The sequence below is a fragment of the Daphnia carinata genome, chromosome 5 (assembly GCF_022539665.2).
Source record: "Daphnia carinata strain CSIRO-1 chromosome 5, CSIRO_AGI_Dcar_HiC_V3, whole genome shotgun sequence".
Lineage (NCBI taxonomy): Eukaryota > Metazoa > Arthropoda > Branchiopoda > Diplostraca > Daphniidae > Daphnia > Daphnia carinata.
In genome coordinates this window covers 5,982,229-6,003,685 of record NC_081335.1, presented here as the reverse complement: position 1 = coordinate 6,003,685, position 21,457 = coordinate 5,982,229, and the positions used below count along the sequence as shown (strand labels likewise).

General features: G+C 36.9%; 1 protein-coding gene and 13 non-coding genes across 14 annotated transcripts; all 14 read left to right on the top strand.

Annotated features, from left to right (window-relative positions):
- Positions 1-447, top strand: LOC132087979 (Ig-like and fibronectin type-III domain-containing protein 1). The gene is made up of 3 exons (XM_059495343.1): positions 1-27; positions 91-244; positions 307-447. The coding sequence occupies exons 1-3, from the start codon at positions 1-3 to the stop codon at positions 414-416; spliced, it is 291 nt and encodes a 96-aa protein (XP_059351326.1). The 3' UTR covers positions 417-447.
- A 6,146-nt stretch (positions 448-6,593) lies between these two features.
- On the top strand, positions 6,594-6,757 carry LOC130703171 (U1 spliceosomal RNA). The gene has a single exon (XR_009004566.1). It is a non-coding gene; the product is annotated as a U1 spliceosomal RNA (small nuclear RNA).
- A 280-nt stretch (positions 6,758-7,037) lies between these two features.
- LOC130703169 (5S ribosomal RNA) lies at positions 7,038-7,157 on the top strand. Its single transcript, XR_009004564.1, has one exon. It is a non-coding gene; the product is annotated as a 5S ribosomal RNA (ribosomal RNA).
- A 111-nt stretch (positions 7,158-7,268) lies between these two features.
- Positions 7,269-7,353, top strand: Trnah-gug (transfer RNA histidin (anticodon GUG)). The gene is given in 2 exon segments: positions 7,269-7,305; positions 7,319-7,353. It is a non-coding gene; the product is annotated as a tRNA-His (tRNA).
- Positions 7,354-7,755: 402 nt separating this feature from the next.
- Positions 7,756-7,897, top strand: LOC130703191 (U4 spliceosomal RNA). Its single transcript, XR_009004585.1, has one exon. It is a non-coding gene; the product is annotated as a U4 spliceosomal RNA (small nuclear RNA).
- A 477-nt stretch (positions 7,898-8,374) lies between these two features.
- LOC130703196 (U5 spliceosomal RNA) lies at positions 8,375-8,497 on the top strand. The gene has a single exon (XR_009004589.1). It is a non-coding gene; the product is annotated as a U5 spliceosomal RNA (small nuclear RNA).
- A 1,119-nt stretch (positions 8,498-9,616) lies between these two features.
- Positions 9,617-9,839, top strand: LOC130703187 (small nucleolar RNA U3). The gene has a single exon (XR_009004581.1). It is a non-coding gene; the product is annotated as a small nucleolar RNA U3 (small nucleolar RNA).
- Positions 9,840-10,494: 655 nt separating this feature from the next.
- Positions 10,495-10,685, top strand: LOC130703181 (U2 spliceosomal RNA). Its single transcript, XR_009004575.1, has one exon. It is a non-coding gene; the product is annotated as a U2 spliceosomal RNA (small nuclear RNA).
- A 639-nt stretch (positions 10,686-11,324) lies between these two features.
- On the top strand, positions 11,325-11,488 carry LOC130703176 (U1 spliceosomal RNA). Its single transcript, XR_009004571.1, has one exon. It is a non-coding gene; the product is annotated as a U1 spliceosomal RNA (small nuclear RNA).
- A 6,074-nt stretch (positions 11,489-17,562) lies between these two features.
- On the top strand, positions 17,563-17,646 carry Trnap-ggg (transfer RNA proline (anticodon GGG)). The gene is given in 2 exon segments: positions 17,563-17,599; positions 17,612-17,646. It is a non-coding gene; the product is annotated as a tRNA-Pro (tRNA).
- A 402-nt stretch (positions 17,647-18,048) lies between these two features.
- LOC130703190 (U4 spliceosomal RNA) lies at positions 18,049-18,190 on the top strand. The gene has a single exon (XR_009004584.1). It is a non-coding gene; the product is annotated as a U4 spliceosomal RNA (small nuclear RNA).
- Positions 18,191-18,667: 477 nt separating this feature from the next.
- On the top strand, positions 18,668-18,790 carry LOC130703197 (U5 spliceosomal RNA). The gene has a single exon (XR_009004590.1). It is a non-coding gene; the product is annotated as a U5 spliceosomal RNA (small nuclear RNA).
- Positions 18,791-19,907: 1,117 nt separating this feature from the next.
- Positions 19,908-20,130, top strand: LOC130703185 (small nucleolar RNA U3). The gene has a single exon (XR_009004579.1). It is a non-coding gene; the product is annotated as a small nucleolar RNA U3 (small nucleolar RNA).
- A 655-nt stretch (positions 20,131-20,785) lies between these two features.
- Positions 20,786-20,976, top strand: LOC130703183 (U2 spliceosomal RNA). The gene has a single exon (XR_009004577.1). It is a non-coding gene; the product is annotated as a U2 spliceosomal RNA (small nuclear RNA).
- Positions 20,977-21,457: the final 481 nt, after the last annotated feature.

Here is a 21,457-nt window from a genome sequence, read left to right as displayed (position 1 = left end):
ATGAAACTACAAGTGCGTCAGAAAGCAGTATACAACATTGCGTGAAACCATTGCATTTGCCTCAGACTAAAATTATTTTCTCTTGATTAGGTTCCGTCCGTCATGAATGTGGCCAAGTGCTGCAAAGAGCAAAACGTGTCATCCACCTGTATGGACGCGTGCACTTTGTTTTTGGGCATTGAGAGCGTCATTGACAGGCCGGAGTGCATCGGTGATTTTCACAACCTCATTCCATGCGCAGCTGGTAGGGCCTTGTGTACTTTCCGCTACAAACCGTTGTTTATTGCATGCTGATGGTTCTTACAGATGTCTCAGATCATCGTGGTTGCTGTACCCAATGGGGCGTACCTCAGCGTTGCTTGGACTGGTGCCGAGGTGAAGCAGTTACCAGCATTGAACTGTGCGCCCTCATGTAAACAAAAACTATCATTTTTTGTTTCCACGAAGGCAAAGGTAGGCATTACCCATCAAAATTTACACGACTTACCCAATAAGCAAGCCCTATCACAGCTTGAAAGTATTTGTATAACATAAATATATATGTGTACATATATATATATTTTTTCGCAATCTTACAGAACGTATTCGAGGACCACCGCGTATTGTACGAATTCAACTTGAAAAAATAACTCAGTCGTTCTCTGGGACTCGCCTGCTAAGAATGCCGATACCGTAGAGATGTACAGATAAAAAGTAAATCCTTTTTCTATCAGAGATAAATTTTCAAAAACTCTGGGCTTCCACGTTGTATTTGTCTGTTGCGTGTATGATAAATTAGCCCGGAAATATCTATAGCAAATTTTATTTTCACACATTTGTTGCCTGTCTTTCACCGTACAACCATCATTAACCCCCTTTTTCTGCTTATTTTTGTTTGAAAATCAGGGTTTTCTGGCGACTTCAAGGCGTGAAACAAACGGACAAGAATGACACCCGATTGACATGGCTCAATCTTGTCGGTCTCAAAGAAAACTTGCCGTACGAGTTAGTCGTCAAAGCTGGGAATCGTGACGGTACAAGTACTCTGACGGAGCCTCTCGCCCCTACCCTGAGTGGCAAAAATATTATTTCAACCAGCACCCAATCTAGTAAGTACCCACGTCTTGCATGCTCGTTTACCGGTGAAATTGGTCCAAAAAATGAAAACAAAAACAAAAAGCAAAACAAAAAGCATAATAAAACCGAAAAAACCAACAAATAAACTGCTCTCTTGTTTTAGATAATCCGCAAATCGGCTGTGACCGTCGTCGTTGCAGTTATCCTGATTGTTTGCGCTGTGGTTTGCGGCGTGTGTTGTTTGCGCAAGAAAAACATAATCGACATCAAGCTGACAGGAGGCATGCGATTCGACAATGCCCTTTTTCGAGGAAATAGTCAGGCCTGCAAACGATACGTTGCAAATCGTTGAAAATGAGGTAGTAAATGATGCCGGTGGGGTGGCGACATCTAACGGAGGTGGAGGCAAGAGGCTCTTCAATAAGCTCTAGCCACAGAAGTGGGGCCCTCGCTTTATGAAGAATTACGTTTGGGGACAGACGGTGCGGGATTGAAGAGGCTTAAATAACAGCTGGCAGACGGAAGTAAGATTGAAATTGCGATTCAATAGCGATTAAATGGGTTATGTGGATTTTATCATAGTTGTTTTTGTTAATTTATACTTTGATTTTTAACTAGTAAATAACACCATCATCCGAAAAATTTCTCATCTACGTCTAATTACAAAATGTACACTGTTTTTGTTAGTTATGCTTCGGTAGTTGTTTTGTTTTTTTGTCCTCCTTTCATTCTTATCACTGGCTGTTCCTGCTTGTTGTCGGTTATTTGGTACTTGGCATCATTGGAAGCGAAACGTTGGAAATAGCTCGTAAAATAGTACCTCTTAGTGGATTGTAAATAAAAAATATTTTAAGCATCAAACGAATTCGTGTTTGCCTTACCATCTCTAGTGGTTTTTGTTCAATGCAAACTTTAAAATTTTGGTTTGACAGTTCATGTTTTGATATAGGCTTGCTTTAAATTTGGAAAGCTTTCATTCAGGGGTTCGTCACCTCGGTAGCGTACTCGTCTACGATACTGAAGGGGACAAGCTGGTTCTCGGGTTCAAATCCTGAGAGCGTCGAATTGCGTCCTGAGCGTCTTAAACAAGAAACCCTGTTCAATCAGGGGCGTTTTTTTTGAATTCCCAAGGGAATGTTTTTATTAGTATTTTTTTTATTTCGGGTTTTTTTAATATTGATAATTTCGAAATTTTTGAATTATTATTCTTATTATAGTTTACAAAACAACATTTCATTAAATTTTAACATAATTTCATTGAATTAGCTGCGTCATTGTTAAGCAAGCTTGCTTTTTTTATCAATAAATTATAATTATCGTCTAAACGTGGGTTTGCGTGAGGCCTTTACTAGGTTTGCTGGGCCTTTCCTGCTAGGTCTACCGACCGCCATGTTAAATAAACAATACTCCCAGTTACCTTACCTTTGTATATGAAAGCAGGTTTTTTTTCAGTGCTATGTTTTTGCACAAATAAATTAGTAATAACCCAAAAATTCTGAGTTTCTGTGGGCGTATTTTACACAAACAAATTAGTAATCCCCCGGCTGTTCAGTATCCCTCTCATCATCTGTTCATGATATCTCTTATATCCATTAAACACGTCGTACTCCATTGCGTCGTTTTCTTATCTTTTCTCTACATTATCGACTAGTAACTTTGGGCCCGTATATATACTACTTTGCACATATTGCGTTTCACTATGGTATCATTACATATGTACTACTTAGTAAATAGTGGCAGATTCATTTTTCCTCTATGGCCAAATTGATAAACGCGCGAGGCTAAACAATTTTTTTTTTGGAATGTTGTCTGCTTGGAGTTTCCTATGCGGAAGGGGCCATAAAATGGAGTTTCCCCACGCGGAAATATGGAAAAATACCCCTAAAATAGTAAATCAAAATGAGAATCGAAAATGAAATAAATCTTTTCTTAGTTAATTTGTGAGGTTGTCTATGTAAGACGGATACCGGAATTCTCTTCTCACAAACAAAATGTTTATGGTTACTTTTAACATTTTAAAACTTTTTTTCGTTTTTACAATTAACCAATAATAGTTAGTCATGGATGTTAAAGACCATGGTGAAATATTTAATAATTTATAAGGTGTGTTACATAGATTTTACTATTTAACAAATATTTCGAGAAAGAAAATTTGAAATTGCCGCGATAAGAAAATGGCCGCAAATTAAAATGACAAACTAGTTTTTGGTCATTTTCAGGATAAAATGTAGCAACTCAAAATTAGTCATTTTTAGCTGCTTGTTTCTGAAATACCAGAAACAAAAATATTAGAATGATTACATGTTTGACAAAGCTTAAGCATTAAACAATGCAAAGTTTATTTTTTTTCACATATCTCTTACCCTCTCTAAAATCATGAAAGCCTTTTATAATTATTTACGAGGAAAATAGACAATAAAAATGGATAAATTTACAGCAATCGATAGTTCATATCAAGAGCTATCTATTTCTATAAAAAAGGAAAAGTTAAACATTTATTCTATTTTACAACGTTGGTAACAATTACCCAAAAACGGATTGTATGAACTAAATATCATAATAATTTTGATAACAAATAATAAAGAAAAAATGATTTAATAATCTTTTATTTCAATTACCGTTACTATTTTATATATAATATTGTAAATATATTATCTCATTAGAAAACCTAGATAAACCAAATTCATATCGCTTCGCTTCGAAAAAAGGACATGCGCTACACGTATTGTTGTTTAACTGGCTTAACTTAAACGGTTGAACCACTAAAGCAACCAAATCAAAGTCCCTGTGGCGACAGCACACTTGTAAAAAGCATATCCCAGGCTTGTCGCGAGGCAATATGGTACGGTGTGCTCCACAAAAAAGAGGCATCCCCCCCCCCCCAGTGTTCTGTCGAATAAGAAAAAACTTGATTCTTTTGTAAACGAATACGAATAAACCAAGTAAACGAATAACGAATAAAATGGACGTTTTATTCGCGAATACGAATAACTTTCGAATAACGAATAGCGAATAAATTTTCGAATCAAATATCGAATAAAAATGGCATTTAGCCTACCTTCAGAAAAAAACAGGACAGCAATCAAAACAAGACTGTCTGTCGTACAAGAAAATTACTTATTCGAAATTGTATTCGAAATGATAAAATACGAATTTACAACGAATAAGAATAACGAATAAGGACATTTTTATTCGACGAATAAAATGTGCGATTTTTTGCGTTATTCTATTCGAAATTTTATTCGAAAGTTTTATTCGACAGAACGCTGCCCCCCTCCCCCCCCCCCCGTTGCCGAAAATGAAATAATATATTGTTATTGCGAGAGGGTATTTAATTTTTTTTTTGCAGCATATAAACAAAAAGCATGCGTTTTTTATTTGTTTGTTTTGGCGGCAATATTCGGGACAATTGCCGAGATTTCGGAAGTTTCTTTTTGGTGCGGGCAAAATAAAGAAGACGGGAAAATTTGAGAAAGCTCATCTCACTTTTTTTCCAAATTTTCCGTTGTCGTATTTTGGCCCGCAACAAATATTAGAAATTTATTGGCCAAAGGCTATTGTAGAAACAAAACAAATTTATATTATTTTCGGTTCTCATAAAATTTACAATTCTAATTTCCATTTACAACTCCAAGCAGAAAAATTTCTAAAAAAAAGTAATTGGCTAACGCTCCGCACGTTTATCATTTTCACCATAGGGGAAAAATGCATCTGCAGATATGTAGTAGGGAGTAGCGGACCCACACTGGACACGTACCAGATTGGACGACCGCAATAACTCGGAAGGTTATTCATGAAATGAAATTTAAAAAATACGTGTGATGTGATATTCAATTCCACACTTAGGCCTAACTTTTCAAAAATATACTAAAACTATTCGTAAAGGAAGGGGGAAATGGAGGGAAATGTATATAGCCCGACGCTCTTACGTAATAAGTTGCCTACGGGATTGGAGGCTCATCGTTCCTACTGGAACAAAGAAAAATGAAATAGGATTATTTCTAAGGAGAAATAGGACTGATGCCATGGAGAAATAGGAATGTCCTAAAAGTTATTAAAAGTCAGTCCTATTTCTCCGGTAGAAATAGCACTGGAAATTTTCAGTCCTATTTCTCCAGTCCTATTTCGTTACAGTCCTATTTCACCGCCAATCCGCTCGAAAACCACTTAATGAAAAAAAACTTTGGTAATTATATAAAAAACACTAATTTTTCTCTTTTCAGTTTCTTTTTTGGTTTGTTTTAATTTTTAGGATAAGTTGTTTAAGATTGATAAGCGTTTTAAAAAATGACCTTCTGTTGGGAGATACTGGATATAGTTTTGGGGGTAATACCTGACGCAAACGATATTTTTGGGGAGGGGCTTCGGTTGATTAGTTACGGAAAAGAATCGTAAACGAAAGTTGAAACCTGAGAGTTCCAAAATGTTGTCTGCTATCTCCTTCTGATAATGGCATTCGATAATAAATAAATACTTGATACTTAACAAGCCCCCCCTATTTTCATTTTTTTTCAAGCTACTTTGTCCATTCCACTACTCTCCCCCAGTCAATCATTGACGAATTGTGATAAAATTAAGTTTAGTTTAGGATATTTTTAGTACATGCAGAAATAGCTTAATGAAATACGAACATCCCACTACTTTTTCGAAGCATGCATCTGCAATATATTAAATTTTAAAGACCATGTTTAATGTCGTACACCAAATGTGCAGTTTCTCCTCTTAATTTTTTTCTTTTAATTTTTCATTTTCTAAAAATGTGGTTACGATTAAACTACTTAGCCAATATGAATGGAAAAAATTACATTATCATACTTTTCTAAGCACTAAATTTCATTTATTTTTCGATAATAAAATTTTGTTTGTGCAGTTTGGGTCCGCTCTCCCTTACATATGTAGTGAGACCATGTTGCCGTGTACAGTATCCTGCCAGCAAAATATATTATTATTTATTTTTTTAAAAGGAGTAAGGTTGGATTTGGAGCAAAACCACTACAAAGTGGTTTGGGTAGTTTAAGCCTACACACCTTTTTCTATAGCTCCAATTGTTATTTGCCGTTTAACGCACCCGCTATCCCTGCCTGTCGATTTACGTGCGTTGCCACCCATTTAAGCAATATCTGTGTATTGAAAAATAGTCATATCCACGTTTCCAACCACAATCTAGTCTTCCAAAAGCCTCATCCCGCCCTTTCGTTGCAGCCTGCGGCAGTTTTAAACCTTTTCAAGTAGTCCCACTGCCAATTACAGCATTCACATAATGTGACAGAATGGTACACAAAACTCCTCTCCTTTTTTCCGTGTCTTTACAGAGTAGAGACTAGTAACTTGTGTTCCCAACCAGTGCGGGGAAGAGGTGGCACTAGCGTATTCTAACTTTTTTTTGCAATTTGAGCCTGCCCAGATGTTTACGTGAGCATTACACAGCATCGTCTGTATTACTCACTGTTTCAAATCTATCTTTGGTTTAGTGTGCTTCGTCAGTATTGTTTGGGTACCAAAAAACTATGAGTTATCGTCAAGTATTCACTAAACTCATACTTACCTGGCTCAGAGGCAACCATGATCACGAAGGTGGTTCCTCCAGGGCGAGGCCCTTCCATTGCACTACGGTCGGGCTGACCCTTGCGATTAACCCAAATGCGGTTAACTCGGGAGTACAATTTTTGGTAGTGGGGGACTGCGTTCGCGCTGTCCCCTGAGAAGCAGAACATATAATATCAAGTGTACCATACATCACGGGATCCTGTTCATTAGGCAGATTTGTCAGTTAAGGTATGTCATTTGATTTAATAATGTTTTATTTCTTTAAGTATAGAAATCGTCAAGGAAAATTCTAACATTTAGTTGATCATGCACAATTACTAAGTGTTTTTATATGTAGTAAACGAGGCCCAAGCGCTAAGCTAGAGGATTTTTAAGGTGACTGCAACTACACAATTTGCAACGAAACAGACGTTGTTACCTTTACGGTCGTCCGTGCCAACGGCCATACCACGCTGAACGCACCGGGTCTCGTCGGCTCCCCGAAGTCTAAGCAGCGTCGGGTCTCGTTAGTACCTGGATGGGTGACCGCTTGGGAATACGAGATGCTGTTGGCATTGGTTTTTTGAGAATTTATTAATTTTTTTGTTTCCACCAATACAATTTGTTGATGAACCATAAACTTGATCGTGTGGAGCATTTTACAGATGCCAAATAATTTGAATTTTGCCGTGATCGTCTAGTGGTTAGGACCCTACGTTGTGGGGAAACGATAATTCCGTAGTAACCCAGGTTCGAATCCTGGTCACGGCATTCTGAAGTTTGAAGGTAAAACACTATTTCATAGTAATTGGAAATGTTTCGATCGGTATTAATGTGAATTTTATCGATTTTATTGTCAAGTTAACGGGGACGGGTTCAGTGGAATTGTACTCCAAATTGAATCAATTCCTGCACGTTCATTTGATTTGGCGAAATGCACCGTAATATGCACACTTTAAATGAATTTTACCAGTCCATGGCGTGGTGTGGTCATAGGTGGAATATTTGTAAAGTGAACTATTATCTTTGTAGGTATGTGAATGTAAAAATGAGGGCAGCGAACTGTTAGATTTCAATGAAAAGCAGCACCTCTCTTGGTTTTCTTGATATCAACGTCCGTGCAGAATTGGCGAGAGAAAGGTTCAAGTAGTAGAGCCCTCTCATGTACAATTTAGCTTTGCGCAGTGGCAATATCATAATCAATGAGGGTCTACCGAGATGTGATTATTGCTAGTTGAAAACTTTAACCAATACCCCGCCACGAAGGAGTGAAATAATCTTCGTCGTCGGCAATTTTTGTTAGCTCCTTCAGGAGCAGATTCCCTTAATGAACGTTAACATAGTTTTCCGTTAGTGATGGGCATTGTCTGCTAGGTTCTAGCATTTAGCAAGCGATTAGTTACTCGTTCCCATGGATATCGAAGGCCGAAAAACTTGTAGAATTACTGAACGAATCGCACTTTGTTCAACTAAGCGAAAGAGTTCAATACAAAGGTTTAAGAACTAGCAGAAGACTTGTCCTTCGTTTTCTTACCCAATTCAGCTTACCGATTTCGTTTGCCCTAGACTTCGTTTATGTTTCATCTAACCAGAATTAATTTAGTGCACAATCTAACGAAAAAATGATGTTTACATGAGCTTTACACAGCATCGTCTGTTTTACTCACTGTCTCAAATCTAACAGAAACCAGCAGTTGCTTTATGGTTGAATTTTTTGGGTTTACCATTGTTACTTTACCAAAGTGGTTTGAAGTTGTGAAATGAATAAATACCAACTACTTTCAGTTGATATTCACTCTGGTTTCTAATCAATACCCGGATAAATCTTTCGCCTTTTACTAAAGATTTCCGTGGTTAGGAGCACTGATGAGTCTATATGACTTATTTTTCGATCGCCTGGTCTTTAGACTGGGCACCCCAATAAAACACAAATAAGTTCTTGTACGTAACCTAGGGAGTAGCTTGGGTGCAAATTTCGGATGAAAATCGATAAAAGAATATTGAGGTGTCTAATTGCAAACGCGGCCGAGGGCGCGAAGCGCCCGATGGCCGCAAATTCACGTAAATGTAAAGTGAAGCACGGTACTATCCACAATAGCAATTGAAAACGCGGCCGAGGGCGCGAAGCGCCCGATGGCCGCAAATTCAAACATTCTACCATTTCAAATCGAACTCACATTCACACAATTCGCTGTTCCATCCGAAGAAGTGAATTGAAAGCGAAAAACTTCAAAAAAAAAAAAAAAAAAAAGAAAACTTCAAACGCCATTCAATATCTAGGATTCAGATTATTATTCCGCATGAGCTTTGCACATGGATATAACACTTTTCAAAAGTGCGGGGGTCACTGCCGTTGTAGTATTTCACATCTGAAGTTCAAAGAAACACATAGAAATAACAATTTTCCTAATCGAAAAAAAAAAGGAAGGAAAATGAAAGAGGTTTGACTGTTTCGCCGAGGCTAATCCATGTCGCACATTCACGGGCGCGATCCTACTACTGCCCGACACGGGAACTTTTGGCTGCTAAGTTTCCCTCCTGGCCCGTTTCGCTCCTCCTTAGCTAACCTGCACCCATCAAACTCCTCCGATGGGTCCATGTTGATGACGAGCTTAGTGCGGACGCTCGATCAACATGCACGATCACGAAGTAGTGCTCCTCGTCTCAAGTCATCCACACTATCAAGCCTCCCAGAAGCAGGATTACAGATGCGTGCCACACATCCAGCTGGAGTATGTGTGTTCAGCTATCGAATGTATTTCTGCAAATGAGCACGATGAAAGTAACTGGATGCCCTTCAAGAGACTACTACGTTTAATTTCCGTAGTGGTATAAATATCGTCGTTGTTTTGCCATCGGGTTGATAGTGGTAAATGAACAAAACGCAAAGTGTCGCTGTGTAGCGCTTTTTGACAAGATTCACTTCTAGAATGAACTCGTTAACTAGCAAAACCACGGCAACTTTCGTATAGATACGTTAATGCTGTTTCATTTTGCATAATCTATTTATTCTTTAGCAACTGAATTCAACATTAAGATCATACTTCACAGGATCATTTCTGTAGTATATCTCGACGAGTTTCCCACCAGAAACAATCCTCCATTCAACCCGCGATGACGAGTAATGACGCTGGCTTCTGAGAGTGAAACAGGTTTCGGGTGTAACTACTTCTGTGGTTCCTGCTCGTAGCTATTGAGGACCGTTTCCGATGTTCCCTTGTGGTACACTGGAAGGAAACTAGCGTTTTCAGAGCGGTATTTAAACAACCCAAAAAGAAATGAATTTACTGGCATACGTAAACCCGTCGAACTCCATTACATCATAATCGATGTCGAAATTGCTAATGCACCCATGTTTAGATTTCAGTAATGAAACCTTGGGCACTTTTAATGAGAATTTTACACATTCGGGGGCATAGTATTTAGATGGGTGTCGTCCATTATTGGGTTCATGTAACATTGTTTAATGCTGTTAGGTTTTCTGTCTGTGTAACCTTAATTTAGTTGTAAATATTGCCGCGTTTCGTCTACCGTGGATTTGAGCTACGTACAAAACGTTTTACCAAGTTTCTAACTAACACCTTCCTCTGTCTGTTTAATAGGCAGTTTAAAGTCTGCAGTACTCTCTACTAGGTGGAGTTCATCGACTTAAATTCAGGGTGCTTTGCATTCAACAGCTTCCCAAATAACTTAATATTTGAACGACTCATCCTAATATAGCATTCCTATCAAAATAGAAGATAAAAACTTATGAGTTGTATTGGCTTTTAGCAGTGCCAGGTGGTGCTCTAGCAACAACCTGTTTTATTGATGAATTTCATTGTTTTTGGATAGGGGTTTGCTTTTTTTGTACATCAGTCAGATTTTCGAGAACAGCATAGCATATAATACCCAGTAACTTGAATCTCAGTTATCGCTTCTCGGCCTTTTGGCTAAGATCAAAGTGTAGTATCTGTTCTTATCAGCTTAATATCTGATACGGGTTCAAATGGACCCCAGAATATTAAACTGATTTTTGAAAATCGGTGGGAACGCTGTGCTTGCATAGCCCCCGCCACGAGTTGACCTGGTATTGCAGTACTTCCAGGATCGGCTTCTCCTTTAAAAGGGATATCTCTATGAATGAAATAAATGTATATCTGCTCATCTTTATCACGCATCATCTTGTTGGAACTAATGATGTAACACCAATGTCTGTATATTTACATCTCATACATATTTGTCATCCCCAGTATGTCAATATTGCATCTGCAATCATGTGGCTGCTGTAGTGTTATGGTGTACCTCTTTTAGTAAGTGTCAAACATGGTTAACTAATTGCAGCCCAACGAGTTATGTTCATCTAAAAAGGACAAACTGCCTTTCAGTTCTAACTGTTAAAGTTGTCTCGATTTGAATTGATTGTTCGGTAATCTGTCATGAAACATTTGTCTTACTGAATCTGTCGTTTACATCAGTTGAGCGTCTAACGAGGGTTAAACAGTGCCGTTCGCCGTCTGCTGTTGGGCGCAGAAATTTTTCGTCAAATGGAAGCATTTTTCTTCTCACCTAAGAATGGCTGTAGATTTCCTATTATTTCAACAAGAGCTTTATGGAATCGACTATGCTCAGTGGGATCTTTCGATTCTTTGCGCCATTCTATACGCAATGGCTCTTTGTTAAGCTCTTTGGTTTAGTGTGCTTCGTCAGTATTGTTTGGGTACCAAAAAACTATGAGTTATCGTCAAGTATTCACTAAAACCATACTTACCTGGCTCAGAGGCAACTATGATCACTTAGGTGGTTCCTCCAGGGTGAGGCCCTACCATTGCACTGCGGATGGGCTGACCCTTGCGATTAATCCAAATGCGATTAACTCGGGAGTACAATTTTTGGTAGTGGGGGACTGCGTTCGCGCTGTCCCCTGAGAAGCAGAACCTACAATATCAAGTGTACCATACATCACGGGATCCTGTTCATTAGGCAGATTTGTCAGTTAAGGTATGTCATTTGATTTAATAATGTTTTATTTCTTTAAGTATAGAAATCGTCAAGGAAAATTCTAACATTTAGTTGATCATGCACAATTACTAAGTGTTTTTATATGTAGTAAACGAGGCCCAAGCGCTAAGCTAGAGGATTTTTAAGGTGACTGCAACTACACAATTTGCAACGAAACAGACGTTGTTACCTTTACGGTCGAAAGTGTCAACGGCCATACCACGTAGAACTCACCCGGTCTCGTCAGCTCCCGGACGTGTTTTTTGACAGCTCCCAAAAATATCACAAACTTGAAAAATTTTCCAGCTAGTTTTCTCATTTCATAGTTTCTATCTATTTATCTAATTCTATTTTTCATATTTCAGTTAGTTTTTGTTTGAATAATATTATTTTCACTTCAAAAGTGAAAATAGTATTATACTTAGTTAGAATAAATTCTTCTCTTCTTCATTTGTTAGTCAATTTTCTCAGTTTTTGCATAATTTTTTTTCAATTAGTTTTCTTTCATATCTTTGCATTCTGTTTTCTCTTTTTCTCAGTTATTATTCTTTACTCTGTTTCAATCTTGCAATCTTCTGTACTGAACCTATTTATATCAATCTTCACCTCATCTTCACTCATTCCTACTAGTCTTCAACATATTTCATATTTATATTTCCTTCTAAGTGCACACACAAAAAAAACATTAAAAACAAAAAAAAATATATATTCATCTTCACCTTAGCACATAATAGTAGCACCCTATTTGTAGAATGGAAATAAAGAGAGAAAGAACAATTTTCTTCAGTTTCAAAGAAGTCGAATACGTCCCTTTAGAAATTGAAATACATCGTTGGTTTATGGGTTTGGGAATAGTTGATGATCAACTGACGGTAATCGACTTACATTACCATACCAAGCAAGTAGTAGCCAAATTTAAAACCCAAGATCTTTTTGATAATTTTTTACAAAAACATGCAAAAGGAATATTATATGAAAAAAATGGGAAAATATATCAAATCCCTGTAATTGTTGCTGGGAGTCCGTGGAAAAAAATTCAGGTTAAGTATGTCCCGGACGAAATGGACTTCAAATATATTTATACAGCATTCGAGCAATATGGGCAAATTAAGGGGATTGAGTGGGAAAAGCCAAACTTAGATCTATTGAAAACCAAAAGGGAAAAGTTAACTGTGGAAATGATGATCCATAAAAACATACCTTCATTTATTACAATTATGGGAATAAGATTTTCAGTTACTTATACAGGACAGATTAAAACATGTGCCAGATGTGACTCTGATCAACATGAAGCTCGAAACTGTGATGGAGGCAAAAGGACCTACAGCCAAGCTTTAGGAAGTAGTCCTGCAGTCACATTAGCCATTAGAACGCTGAAAGAAATAGTCAAGGATGCCGAAAGTGTAAAAAATACCGGAAAACATGAGCACAGTGATGTTGGAAGACAGTGGAAGTGATTCAACAGATTCTGGAGATGAAGCTGAATGGAAACAGCAGAAAAAGCGAGGGCGTAAAGGATCGAAGGAAGAAGCAAATGGAAAATATTTTGGGAAAGTAAAGGAATCAGAAAGAAACGAAATAAAAGGGCAAACGAAATTGATAAGTACAGGGAATCGAAGACAACTCAAAAAATTAAAACCAAATTTAAATACATGTCGCCAAAGGTTCACTAAAAGAAATGAGATTCCATGCGAAAATAAGGAAGACGGAGAAAATAGGAAAAATGGAACCAGCGGATTTCCTTGGGAAGATAATGTAACTCAAATCATAGGCCCCGGAAAAAATAATGAAGAAAGTAATAGTATTGAAATACAAGACACCGATGACGACTTATGCTCCATGATGCAAAAACCATGTATGGAAATTATAGAGGAGATGGAGAGTAGTAGAAAGGAATACAATTTTTGTCAGTCTACTCATGAAGAACAAGAACTTAAAATAAACGAATCAGAAGCGACAAAAGAAAGTGAGGCGATATCAGATAAAACACAATTTGCAGGACTACTTACAGGGGGAATAGAGGAATTTCAAAATTGTACCAAAAACCAGTTAGACACAAACAAAGAAAATGCAATGGAAGAAGAAGAGCCAGAATTCTTAGAGCCAAACCTTACCCCTTTTTTATAGTAAAAAACCCTGTTTTTTTTTTTTTATTAAACATATGGTTAGAATAATTACATTAAATATCAACGGTCTTAAATCAAAGAATAAAAAAGAATTTTTAAACCAATTTATAATAAAAAACAAGCCTGACATCTTAGCCTTACAAGAAACTAACATTGACGAAATCCCAGAACTTCATACAGATTTTATTGCGATAATCAACAATAATGTTGAAAACAAAAGATCAGGAACCATAATATTATACAGAAAACAGCTAGAATTAATTAACATAGAAAAGGCAGCAGATGGGAGAATTATAAGAGCACATTTTAAAAATTTAATTATTGTAAATATTTATGCTCCAACCCAAAACGAAACAGCAACAAACAGACATAAATTTTTTCTACTGACACTTCCCAAATTTCTGAAAGCTAGTGATGAACAACTTATTATTTTAGGAGATTTTAACAGTATAATTGATCCAAGAGATAGGGAAGGTGAAAAAAAGAAAATAAATAATCAACTGAAAAACCTTGTAGAAAGACTAAAACTAATAGATGCTTACAGATTCAAATACCCAATAACCAATGCTTTTACTTTTATAAGTCCTAATGGAAAATCTAGAATTGATAGAATATATGTGCAATGTAAAAATAAAGACAATATCCAAGAATGCAAACATTTAAATTTTACATTTAGTGACCATCAAGCAGTAATGCTTGATCTAGATGGGAGAATAGAGGAACAGAGGAAGAAGAAACTGCTATGGAAATTGAATACCAGTATACTGTATGACCCAGAATTCCAAAAAGTTTTAGAAAATTTTATTTTAAATGCAAAACAAAAGAAGCAAGAGTACAGGAGTATATTACAATGGTGGGAAAGAGAAATAAAAGACAACTTCAAAATTATATGCACACAGTATTCAAAAAATAAATGGAAAGAAAGGAACTCAAAGAAAAATTTCTATATGAAATGTCTAGATCAAGTAAAGGCTGAGATAGACCAAGGACAAAATAACTTCGAAGATTATTACTTTTTAAAAAAATGTTTTAAAAAATATGTACATAAAAGAAGAACAAGGGAAGAAGATTAGGGGAAAATTAAACTTTCTCATCGGTAACGAAACCATTAGTGTGGCCAATCTAATTAAGGAAAAAACAAATGGAGAAAGCAGAATAATTACTGAATTGGAAGAGAATGGATTTTTAACAAAAAACCCAGATGTACACCAAAAAAATATTTTTATCTTACGAACGTTTATTTTCTCTTAATAACCACAACCCAGTGAAAAGGAAGAAAATCCTAAACAATTTAAATGTTCAAGTAAGCCAGGACATGAATGTTGAACTAGTAAAAAAAATCACGGAGGATGAAGTCTGGAATGCCATTGAAACCATGCCACAAAATAAATCACCAGGAATAGATGGGTTACCTATCGAATTTTACAGAAAAATATGGCCTTGGTTAAAAGAAGAAATAACAATGTTGTTCAACCATGTATTAGATATCGAGGAACTTAGCGAAACCCAGACAACAGGAATTATTACTTTACTGCACAAAGGAGGAAGCAGGAAAATTTTAAGTAATTGGAGACCTATTAGCCTTTTATGCTCCGACTACAAAATTTTAGCAAAAATTATAACATTAAGACTAAAAAAAATTTTACCTTACATAATATGTCAAGAACAAACAGGAGGATTAGCAAACAGGGACATTAGTCAAAATTTAGCAACATATCGAAATATTATAGAATGGTTTTCAACCCAGGATACTTACAAAGGCGGCAATATAAGAGAAAAAGGTATGGCAATAATTAGTCTAGACTTCGAAAAGGCATATGATATGGTAGATCGTACCTTTTTATATGACGTTTTATCAAAAATGGGGTTTAACCGAATTTTTATTAGAAATATACAAACCCTGTACGAAAAATCGTCAAGCAAGGTGTATGTAAATGGAGAAATGGGAAAAAACATTAATTTAAAAAGAGGTGTAAGACAAGGCTGCCCATTAGCAATGTTTCTTTATATAATTTTTATCGAGCCATTTTTAATTTCCATCAAAACAAAAATTCAACCAACTCTAATCGCAAACTCTAAACACCTAATCAATGCCTTCGTAGATGACGTATCCGTTTTTATACAAAATAACGATGATTTCATGAATTTAGAACTTTGTATTGAAGATTTCGAGCAAGCAACCAACTCAAAAATAAGTAAAAATAAATCTAATTTAATAAAACTAGGGAGTTGGAATAAGGAACAAAATTTGCCTTTAACGTGGATAGTAGAAAAAGATTCAATAAAAATGCTCGGAATTGAATGGTATCAAGACATTGAATCCACCACTCACAAAAACTGTGCTAATTTGCTGGCAAAAATTAAGCAGAGCCTCCATGGTACTTTCAACAGGGTACTGACGCTCCAGCAAAAAGTTGCATTCTTTAATAATTTTATATGCCCAAAATTTTATCATTTTGCAAAGATTTTACCAATACCCAAATTTTACACAGAAAAAATTCAGCAGCTTGGACAAACATTCATTTGGCAACACAAATTTGAATCACTTGCAAAAAAAGAACTTTACCAAAATATAACAGAAGGCGGATTAAGCCTTCTGAACGTTAAAACAAAGTATGAATCCCTATTTTTAAAATCAATTTTAGGAGAATTAACAAAAGAACCAGTAAATGAAAACGGAAAATTGCTCAAATATTGGATAGGGCTCAAATTAAGAAATATATTCCCAGTAAAAATAGGACCAAATAGTGAAATTACTCCAGCTTTCTTAAGGGAAACCCCAAAATTAATAACCGAATTAAGTAAAATATTAACAATAAACCAGTGTACAACAACCAAAGAAATATATAGTGTTCTAATTTTAAAAGAATGCCAGCAACCAAAAATTATTTTGAAAAATCCAGGAACCAATTTTAAACCAGCTTTTAAGGCGTTAAAACAAAAATTTTTATCGCCTCAGCAAAGAGAACACCTTTTTTTACAAATACATAATGCTCTTCCAACAAAAGATAGACTTATAAAATGCAAACAATTAGTTTCAGCAAAGTGTGATCAATGTGAAGAAGAAGAAAATTTACTCCATTTATTTCAATGTAAGACTACTAGGCCAGCAGTCAAATTAATACAAAGGCGCATAAATAATATTTATGAGAAAAAATTTTATCCAAATATTAAGCAACTTTTCCTTCTAGATTTTCCTAATACACAGCGACAAAAGAGAAATTATGCAACGTTTTTAGCAGCAAATCTAAGCCTTGTAGTCTGGAAAAAAAGAAGGAAAGCAAATTTTATGAATATTTTTGTAACTTCCCTAGCAAACGAGGAAAAAATAATAAAAGAATGCGAGGACTACAAAAAATGGTTTTAAATTAAGTCACAGCAATAATATAAAAAAAAAAAAAAAAAAAGTTAAGCTACGTCGGGTCCCGTTAAAAAAAAAAGTTAAGCTACGTAAAAAAAAAAAAAAAGTTAAGCTACGTCGGGTCCCGTTAGTACTTGGATGGGTGACCGCTTGGGAATACGGGAAGCTGTTGGCATTGCTTTTTCTTTCATTAAGTAATTTTTTTGTTTCCACCAATACAATTTGTTGATGAACCATAAACTTGATCGTGTGGAGCATTTTACAGATGCCAAATAATTTGAATTTTGCCGTGATCGTCTAGTGGTTAGGACCCTACGTTGGGGATTACCGAAAAAAAAAGTTAAGCTACGTCGGGTCCCGTTAGTACTTGGATGGGTGACCGCTTGGGAATACGGGAAGCTGTTGGCATTGCTTTTTCTTTCATTAAGTAATGTTTCCACCAATACAATTTGTTGATGAACCATAAACTTGATCGTGTGGAGCATTTTACAGATGCCAAATAATTTGAATTTTGCCGTGATCGTCTAGTGGTTAGGACCCTACGTTGGGGGGAAACGATAATCCGTAGTAACCCAGGTTCGAATCCTGGTCACGGCATTCTGAAGTTTGAAGGTAAAACACTATTTCATAGTAATTGGAAATGTTTCGATCGGTATTAATGTGAATTTTATCGATTTTATTGTCAAGTTAACGGGGACGGGTTCAGTGGAATTGTACTCCAAATTGAATCAATTCCTGCACGTTCATTTGATTTGGCGAAATGCACCGTAATATGCACACTTTAAATGAATTTTACCAGTCCATGGCGTGGTGTGGTCATAGGTGGAATATTTGTAAAGTGAACTATTATCTTTGTAGGTATGTGAATGTAAAAATGAGGGCAGCGAACTGTTAGATTTCAATGAAAAGCAGCACCTCTCTTGGTTTTCTTGATATCAACGTCCGTGCAGAATTGGCGAGAGAAAGGTTCAAGTAGTAGAGCCCTCTCATGTACAATTTAGCTTTGCGCAGTGGCAATATCATAATCAATGAGGGTTTACCGAGATGTGATTATTGCTAGTTGAAAACTTTAACCAATACCCCGCCACGAAGGAGTGAAATAATCTTCGTCGTCGGCAATTTTTGTTAGCTCCATCAGGAGCAGATTCCCTTAATGAACGTTAACATAGTTTTCCGTTAGTGATGGGCATTGTCTGCTAGGTTCTAGCATTTAGCAAGCGATTAGTTACTCGTTCCCATGGATATCGAAGGCCGAAAAACTTGTAGAATTACTGAACGAATCGCACTTTGTTCAACTAAGCGAAAGAGTTCAATACAAAGGTTTAAGAACTAGCAGAAGACTTGTCCTTCGTTTTCTTACCCAATTCAGCTTACCGATTTCGTTTGCCCTAGACTTCGTTTATGTTTCATCTAACCAGAATTAATTTAGTGCACAATCTAACGAAAAAATGATGTTTACATGAGCTTTACACAGCATCGTCTGTTTTACTCACTGTCTCAAATCTAACAGAAACCAGCAGTTGCTTTATGGTTGAATTTTTTGGGTTTACCATTGTTACTTTACCAAAGTGGTTTGAAGTTGTGAAATGAATAAATACCAACTACTTTCAGTTGATATTCACTCTGGTTTCTAATCAATACCCGGATAAATCTTTCGCCTTTTACTAAAGATTTCCGTGGTTAGGAGCGCTGATGAGTCTATATGACTTATTTTTCGATCGCCTGGTCTTTAGACTGGGCACCCCAATAAAACACAAATAAGTTCTTGTACGTAACCTAGGGAGTAGCTTGGGTGCAAATTTCGGATGAAAATCGATAAAAGAATATTGAGGTGTCTAATTGCAAAACGCGGCCGAGGGCGCGAAGCGCCCGATGGCCGCAAATTCACGTAAATGTAAAGTGAAGCACGGTACTATCCACAATTTTGAAAACGCGGCCGAGGGCGCGAAGCGCCCGATGGCCGCAAATTCAAACATTCTACCATTTCAAATCGAACTCACATTCACACAATTCGCTGTTCCATCCGAAGAAGTGAATTGAAAGCGAAAAACTTCAAAAAAAAAAAAAAAAGAAAAGAAAACTTCAAACGCCATTCAATATCTAGGATTCAGATTATTATTCCGCATGAGCTTTGCACATATATAACACTTTTCAAAAGTGCGGGGGGTCACTGCCGTTGTAGTATTTCACATCTGAAGTTCAAAGAAACACATAGAAATAACAATTTTCCTAATCGAAAAAAAAAAAGGAAGGAAAATGAAAGAGGTTTGACTGTTTCGCCGAGGCTAATCCATGTCGCACATTCACGGGCGCGATCCTACTACTGCCCGACACGGGAACTTTTGGCTGCTAAGTTTCCCTCCTGGCCCGTTTCGCTCCTCCTTAGCTAACCTGCACCCATCAAACTCCTCCGATGGGTCCATGTTGATGACGAGCTTAGTGCGGACGCTCGATCAACATGCACGATCACGAAGTAGTGCTCCTCGTCTCAAGTCATCCACACTATCAAGCCTCCCAGAAGCAGGATTACAGATGCGTGCCACACATCCAGCTGGAGTATGTGTGTTCAGCTATCGAATGTATTTCTGCAAATGAGCACGATGAAAGTAACTGGATGCCCTTCAAGAGACTACTACGTTTAATTTCCGTAGTGGTATAAATATCGTCGTTGTTTTGCCATCGGGTTGATAGTGGTAAATGAACAAAACGCAAAGTGTCGCTGTGTAGCGCTTTTTGACAAGATTCACTTCTAGAATGAACTCGTTAACTAGCAAAACCACGGCAACTTTCGTATAGATACGTTAATGCTGTTTCATTTTGCATAATCTATTTATTCTTTAGCAACTGAATTCAACATTAAGATCATACTTCACAGGATCATTTCTGTAGTATATCTTGACTTGTTTCCCACCAGAAACAATCCTCCATTCAACCCGCGATGACGAGTAATGACGCTGGCTTCTGAGAGTGAAACAGGTTTCGGGTGTAACTACTTCTGTGGTTCCTGCTCGTAGCTATTGAGGACCGTTTCCGATGTTCCCTTGTGGTACACTGGAAGGAAACTAGCGTTTTCAGAGCGGTATTTAAACAACCCAAAAAGAAATGAATTTACTGGCATACGTAAACCCGTCGAACTCCATTACATCATAATCGATGTCGAAATTGCTAATGCACCCATGTTTAGATTTCAGTAATGAAACCTTGGGCACTTTTAATGAGAATTTTACACATTCGGGGGCATAGTATTTAGATGGGTGTCGTCCATTATTGGGTTCATGTAACATTGTTTAATGCTGTTAGGTTTTCTGTCTGTGTAACCTTAATTTAGTTGTAAATATTGCCGCGTTTCGTCTACCGTGGATTTGAGCTACGTACAAAACGTTTTACCAAGTTTCTAACTAACACCTTCCTCTGTCTGTTTAATAGGCAGTTTAAAGTCTGCAGTACTCTCTACTAGGTGGAGTTCATCGACTTAAATTCAGGGTGCTTTGCATTCAACAGCTTCCCAAATAACTTAATATTTGAACGACTCATCCTAATATAGCATTCCTATCAAAATAGAAGATAAAAACTTATGAGTTGTATTGGCTTTTAGCAGTGCCAGGTGGTGCTCTAGCAACAACCTGTTTTATTGATGAATTTCATTGTTTTTGGATAGGGGTTTGCTTTTTTTGTACATCAGTCAGATTTTCGAGAACAGCATAGCATATAATACCCAGTAACTTGAATCTCAGTTATCGCTTCTCGGCCTTTTGGCTAAGATCAAAGTGTAGTATCTGTTCTTATCAGCTTAATATCTGATACGGGTTCAAATGGACCCCAGAATATTAAACTGATTTCTGAAAATCGGTGGGAACGCTGTGCTTGCATAGCCCCCGCCACGAGTTGACCTGGTATTGCAGTACTTCCAGGATCGGCTTCTCCTTAAAGAGGGATATCTCTATGAATGAAATAAATGTATATCTGCTCATCTTTATCACGCATCATCTTGTTGGAACTAATGATGTAACACCAATGTCTGTATATTTACATCTCATACATATTTGTCATCCCCAGTATGTCAATATTGCATCTGCAATCATGTGGCTGCTGTAGTGTTATGGTGTACCTCTTTTAGTAAGTGTCAAACATGGTTAACTAATTGCAGCCCAACGAGTTATGTTCATCTAAAAAGGACAAACTGCCTTTCAGTTCTAACTGTTAAAGTTGTCTCGATTTGAATTGATTGTTCGGTAATCTGTCATGAAACATTTGTCTTACTGAATCTGTCGTTTACATCAGTTGAGCGTCTAACGAGGGTTAAACAGTGCCGTTCGCCGTCTGCTGTTGGGCGCAGAAATTTTTCGTCAAATGGAAGCATTTTTCTTCTCACCTAAGAATGGCTGTAGATTTCCTATTATTTCAACAA